The 6,853-nt window shown below is 46.6% G+C and overlaps 1 protein-coding gene across 9 annotated transcripts in view; it reads left to right on the forward strand.

Moving 5' to 3' along the window:
* Positions 1-5,089, forward strand: part of TAOK3 (TAO kinase 3) — a 123,590-nt gene extending 118,501 nt beyond the window's left edge. For all 9 annotated transcript variants that reach the window (XM_088659655.1, XM_088659656.1, XM_088659651.1 and 6 more), the window contains 2 exons: positions 1,250-1,432; positions 3,873-5,089. In XM_088659655.1, the coding sequence (XP_088515781.1) occupies positions 1,250-1,432; positions 3,873-4,034 (345 nt within the window). In that variant the 3' untranslated portion in view covers positions 4,035-5,089. The remainder of the gene's footprint in view (positions 1-1,249; positions 1,433-3,872) is intronic.
* Positions 5,090-6,853: the final 1,764 nt, after the last annotated feature.

Below are 6,853 nucleotides of genomic sequence, written 5' to 3' on the forward strand. Positions count from 1 at the left end.
TTTGAGTCTCACATTGGGTGAAAGATTCCTGCATTGCAGGGGGTTGGATTAGATGACCCTTGAGGTCCCTCCCAACTCTGTGATTCTCTGAAACAAGCGTAAATGGATTTGGTGGTGGAGGTGATGAGGGAAACACCTTTTGGCTGAGCTCATGGCATACCTTGGAGTGTTCAGAAACACTTTTAAGTTCTGGGAGAATAAAGCAGGTGCCAAGAAATGTTGATGACAGGCTGTGAGCTGGTGTAGTAGCATAGTGGCTGAGATACTGAGCTGCCAACCAGGAGGTTCCCAGTGTGAATCTTAGCTCTTGCCATGACCTCACCAGGTGACCTTAGGCAAGTCACACACTCTCAACCTCATCCCCTCCCCATCTGCAGTATGGGAGATTTAAAAAAAGACCAGCTTGCTTTTGTGGCCGCTGTAAGGATTGCCGCTAGATAAGGTGTGTGATGCACTTTGCAGTGGCTATAGATGCAGGAGAAGCTGTGTGGGCAGGATAGCCAAAGGAGAGCTGTGAGAAGGTGGCAGAAGCCTGGCAGAAAGGCAGGGAAAGGAGATTGGGAGCGGTGAAAGCCCAGGTGTAATGGGCATGTTTGAAACTCCATGCAAGGTGAAAGGAATGAGAAGCAAAGAGTATGTGTATGAAAGAAACAGGAGTGCTGAGCAGCAAAGGATTCTGGGTGTTGGGACTGGAGCCACAATGATCGGATGAGGCGGGACTGAGTCTGCCAGTGGCTCCCCTGACGTTGTTGGGCTCCACCTCCCATCAGACCCTGACAGCACAGCAAAAGTTAAGAGTTGACGGGAGGTGCAGTCCAGCAGCTTATGGAGGGCTACAGGCTCCCCACCTGTGGTCTATATACAGTGGAAGAGAAAGGGGTGAAAGGAGACGGTAGGAGAGAGACATGGTGCAGACCTCATTCAGAGGGGCAGAAGGGATTTGTGGGCCAATGGCAGGAAGGGAGCTTTAGAGTCTCAAGGCAGTGGGCCCAACCTTAACTTTACTTCCTCAGGTTACAGTACACAGTTAAGACTTCTATGCTCACCATTTCAATCAGAATTTTTTTGCATTTTCTCCTCCTTTGAGGCATGCATCTTCACGGCCTGCCTAAACAACTGTTCTTGTTCTTGTTGTTGTTGTTGTTGTTGTTGTGTATTTGCTGTTGTGCCCAACCCTAGAGCAGATTTGACCAGCAAGTGCCCTTAACTTTGTAAATGATTTTGTTGGTGTGTTTTTTTACACCCCCAGCTGCGGCTAGATGAGGCTCAGGAAGCGGAATGCCAGGCCCTGCGGTTGCAGCTTCAGCAAGAGATGGAGCTGCTGAATGCCTATCAGAGCAAAATCAAGATGCAGACGGAAGCACAGCATGAGCGGGAACTCCAGAAGCTGGAGCAGAGGGTGTCGTTACGCAGGGCACATCTTGAGCAAAAGGTATGGCAGGGGTTGGGCCGTTGCCAAAAAAACCAGGAAAGAAAGAACTGCTGGGGAGGTGGAGTTGTGCATACTGTCCAGATGCATCCCGTGCTCTGAGGTTAACCTTTTGTATTCCTGGTAGCAACAATGCATTACATTTCCCTAAGTAGCAGGATCCTAGCAGGATCAGTTCCTTGTGAAGAGAATACAGGAGCCTTAACAATTACTCCCGGCGGTATTTTTAAAATTTATTAGTCACCTTTTTTTTTGCCACAGCAACTCAAAGCAACTTACAATGTACACATACATAGATTAAAATCAGCATTTAAAAAGTCTAAAATTCAATTATATATATATATATTTTGTTTCAAAAACAAAACCATAGAGCCAAAGGCTTGCCAATCAAAAGGTCGGCGGTTTGAATCCCCGCGACGGGGTGAGCTCCCATTGCTCGGTCCCAGCTCCTGCCAACCTACGGTAGCAGTTCAAAAGCACGTCAAAGTGCAAGTAGATAAATAGGTACCGCTCCGGCGGGAAGGTAAACGGCGTTTCCGTGTGCTGCTCTGGTTCGGCAGAAGTGGCTTTGTCATGCTGGCCACATGACCTGGAAGCTATACGCCGGCTCCCTCGGCCAATAACGCGAGATGAGCGCCACAACCCCAGAGTCTGTCACGACTGGACCTAATGGTCAGGGGTCCCTTTACCTTTACTTTACCCATGCAAAAAAAAAAAGCCATCAGTGTTTAACAGCTGAAAATCTGATTAAAACGGAACATGCTTGCCTGACACCTAAAGATATGTAGCAGTGGCACCAGGCAAGCATCCCTGGGGAGAGCATTCCACAAGCAGGGAGCCACCGCGGAAAAGGCCCGTTCTTGTGTTGCCACCCTCCAGACCGCCCATGCTTTCATAGTATCTGCATCCTAGCAGATTGAATACAGAGGGGCAGGCAGACAGGCCCCTTGGCAGGCATCTTCACAACAGCATTGCTTTGCCAAGCTGTCTTCTGCCCAGTCAGATAAATCAGAAACTGTAAATTGTTTCCTCTCTGGCCTCCAGACCAGTGGTAATAATAAGCACTGCATAATGGGCACTTTAATAACTGAGATGAGGAAGGAATTTCCTATATTGTTGCTTTTGTCGTGTTGGGGGCGGAAGGAATATTCCAAACCGACTCCGTAGTTGGCATCTTCGGGTTTAGGAATGGATCCACCGTTTCAATCATTTATGAATGCTGTGAGTAAATAGTTAATGTCTGAACCAACTCTAGTAGGAATAGATGGATAGATTCCTGATCAGATGCCCCATGAGCTTAACTGAACACCAGCCACAGAAAAGGAATAGCGCTGCTGATGCTTATTTGTCATTTGCTGGAATGCACCAGGGAATCAGATTTCCTGACTGCTAGACGCATCGGTCTGTGTCGTTGCCAGAGGTGTGTTCTAATGGAAAGTCCACCTGCTCCACTGTATTAAGACTGCCACCAGAGGTTTCCCCAAATGCAGTGGCTTTTTTGCCCAGCAGGCCAGATCTTTCATCACCTGCACAAGCCAGCTTTGACTGGTGGGCGGGGTCACCCACCTGTCAGCCAGCTGACATCATGACACCAGGTAATTGGCAGTCCCACCTACCGTGAAGTCTATCTGCAGGGTAGGGCAAAGCTGCATGCAGCAGGATTGAACCCTCTCCGCTCATCAGCTGGTGAGTGGGAGGGTTCAGGTGTCTAGGCTACAGCCATCTGCTTTGCCGGCCGGGACCCTGCAGGGAATGCACTGGTGAAGCAGTACCAAACTCTCTGCTCACCTAGAAGTGTTACTGGATGGGGGAGTTGCTGAAAGCAAGCACAGAGACACATATTAACTGGGTGGCTCAGTCGGTAGCGCTTGAGACTCTTAATCTCAAGGTTGTGGGTCTGAGCCCAGTGTTGGGCAAAATATTCCTGTATTAAGAACAAGGATAGCTCAGTTGGTTCGAGCGTGGTGCTGATAATGCCAAGGTCGCAGGTTCGATCCTCATATGGGACAACTGCATACAGTATTCATTCCTGCATTGCAGAGGGTTGGACCAGTTGATTCTCAGGGTCCCTTCCAACTCTATGATTCTGTGATCCCCTCCACAAATGGTTCTCCCCTCCCACAGCTATATTGCAGTTTCAGAGTCCCGGGGAGGCGGGAGGGGTTCATTTAAAAAAACTACCACGGGAGGAATTGGAAAAGGAGAAATCACTAAGGAAAGGACTCAGCATCCCTTTTCCACTCACCTGTTTCTGCTGCAAGCACACACACAAACACCCCGATCACTTCCCAGTAGCATTCCAGGAGAAATGGAGGGGTAGGAAATCCTCTTGTCTAGATCTGTTCCTCAAACGTTTGGGATTCTGACAACCTGGGCTTCACTCTGCCACTGTGTTATTGAGGAACTTGCTTTAAAGCCCTCCCCCCCCCTTGTGCCATTTCAGATTGAAGAGGAGCTGGCGGCCCTGCAGAAGGAACGCAGCGAGAGGATAAAGTTTCTGTTGGAAAGGCAAGAGCGAGAGATTGAAACTTTTGACATGGAGAGCCTACGGATGGGCTTTGGAAATTTGGTCACGTTAGAATTTCCTAAGGAGGACTACAGATGAGATTAAATTTCTTTTGCCATTAAAAAAACAAAAATGCAAACAAAAAATATCTCAAATCCCAACATTCCCCCCCCATGTTAACGGGTGTGCTCTCTCTCTTTCTGTCTCTCTTACTGACATCATGTCGGACTTAGTGCCTGTATATTCTTACTCCATCAGGGGCCCCCCCTTCCCGCCAAGTGTCACGTTCCAGAGCAGGACCATTGCTCCGCAGTCTCTCTTGAATCTCATAGTGTCTCACACAGTATTGATGTCTCTGTGCAATGATTTTTTTTATTATTATTATTTAAAAAAATGTTTCAATGAAAACTTTTGGAGACAATTCTAACGAATCAAAACAAAAAGTGGATGTATGTTTGCTTTTCAGCAATCACTCATATTTTTTTGCCACCTTACCAATGAAAATTCAAGCAAAAAACAAAAACAAAAAACCAAGGAAGGAAAAATTAAAAGGAGTCAAATTCCCAGGGGGAGAGAGATGGGTATCGCAGCCTTACCTTAATCAGCTGCTGCATAACGTTTTTGAGTTTTTAATTTTATTATTAATTATTTCTTTTTTTGGTATTTATTCATCAGGAATAACTAAATGAAAAAAAATAATAATAAAAAAATTTTATTAAGAGATTGAGAAATTTGATACATTTTACAGAAAATATGAATTCTGAAATTGTGCTGTACATATCAGTGGTGGACATATTACTACTTTGGGGGCGGGGGGGAAGGGGAGGGGGGTTGGGGAAAGAGGGAGAGCGTGATTTTTTTGAAAAAGGGTCAGGCCAGGCCATGTGGGTTTTTTTGGCCGTTGGTCTTTGGCACATTCTTGATTGTATCATAATCATTTTCTGCTGTAGCAGAGGATGTGAATACACTTAAAAAAAAAAAAAAAACTAAGGAGCCCAGAGAATCCCAGGAGCACAAATTGGGCCTTGTCAAATTGTGTATTTTGTGTATAGAAGGAAATTTAAGGAGAAATTTACTTATTTTCATATTGTATTTTAACTGTTTCTCTGATCAGAAGTTTTTTTACTACCTGATGACTTGTTCCCCCCCTCCAACCCCCCACCCACCCACCCACCCACACTCCAGGCCACGCCGACACCCCCCACCCCACCCCTCCAAAACCCTCCACCCTGCCTCTTTTCCAAGTCAATCTTTGGAGTTTAACACTGTCTCTCATTCTCACATCACCTTAAATCTTTCCTCCTCCTCCTCCACACCCCTCCCTGCGACCCACCCACAACTCCCATCTTTGGTTCCCCTCCCTCCCTCCCTCCCCTCTCCCTGTCCCCGATAATCTTGGTCATAAATATTGCATTATTCACACTTTCAAACTGTGTATTTTCTTACAATAAAAAAGGTTAAAAAAAAGGCTTTACTTCTTTTGCATGCACTTTAACAAAAAAAATACTAGACGGAAAAAAGCAAAAAAAAAAAGAGAAAACCTTTTTCAGGTTCTCAAAGGGAAGAGCATGATATAACTGTCAGAGCTTTTAATTATATTTGTAAATAAAAGTGTTGCTCACGAAGCTTTGCTGTCTCATTGTAGCAGGGGAAGCAGCTCTTTGCCCTGCGCTACCCCCTACCCACCCCATCTCTGGTCAGCCATGGAAGAGACTCACGTGTGGCTTTCCAGCTCTCGTTTTTTACATCCAGCAACAGGAGAGCCTTTTAGCAGCAAACGCCGGCCAATCAGATCCTCTGCTTTTGGGCTGGATGCCGCGACAACTCAAAAGAACCATTTTGACCGAGTCCCTCCCCCTCAGATGTTGCGGGGGGGGGCAAGAGGAGCAGAGGAAATATTGTGTAAAGAGGCTTCTGTCGTGTCTTGCACAGGTGACTTTACTGGTGCTCAGAAACACACCTGAAACTTGTAAGGCGAAGAGAAATGTAGCATACATTGTTCCAATACGGCCTTTCCCAGGCTTGAGGGCAGGGAGCCATCCTTCCAGTCCGCAGCCGAAACCGGCTGTGGACAGCGTTCATTGGCTGGTTCCTGTGATGTCACCAGGAGAACACCTATCCCAAGCCCCACATGGATTTGATTTTAGAAAGTATTTCTAGTGCGGATTATTTCGGCAAAGGGCGATTTGATAGATGGGTGGGCATGCATGTGATGAAAGAAAATGAGAAAACGAGCTGCTCGCCTGAAGAATGGGAGGAGGGCCCAGGCTGATAGCTGAATCAGGAATCAGCAATCATTGCCAAAAGGATCATGGGGTTTGGTGGACCACAAGCTTAACATGAGTCAACAGTGTGATGCAGCAGAAAGAAAGAAAGAAGCTAATGCAATTCTAGGCTGCATTAACAGACATCTAGCATCCAGAATAGTACCACTCTATACTGCCTTGGTCAGCCCACACCTGGAATACTGTGTCCAGTTCTGGGCACCACAGTTTAAGAAACCTGTGCAGAGGAGGGAGACCAAGATGATCAAGAGTCTGGAAACCAAGCCTAATGACGAACGGTTGAAGGAGCTGGGGTATGTTAAGCTTGGAAAAAACTGAGAGGTGATATGAGAGGCATCTTCAAATACCTGGAAGATGGAGCAAGCTTGTTTTCTGCTGCTCCAGAACAGATGACCCCCAAACCAATGGATTCAAAGGACAAGGAGGAAGATTCCGACTAAATGTTAGCAACAACACTCTGGTGGTGAGAGCTGTTTGACAGTGGAGCACACCACCTGGGTCCCAGAAGGCTTTTAAATGGGTTGGATGTACATCTGTCATGGATGCTTAAGCTGCGATTCCTGCATTGCAGGGGGCTGGACTAGATGACTCCTGGGGTCCCTTCTAACTCAAGATTCTATGAAATTGCTAAGC

This window comes from Zootoca vivipara, chromosome 16 (assembly GCF_965207765.1).
Source record: "Zootoca vivipara chromosome 16, rZooViv2.hap1.1, whole genome shotgun sequence".
Classification (NCBI taxonomy): domain Eukaryota; kingdom Metazoa; phylum Chordata; class Lepidosauria; order Squamata; family Lacertidae; genus Zootoca; species Zootoca vivipara.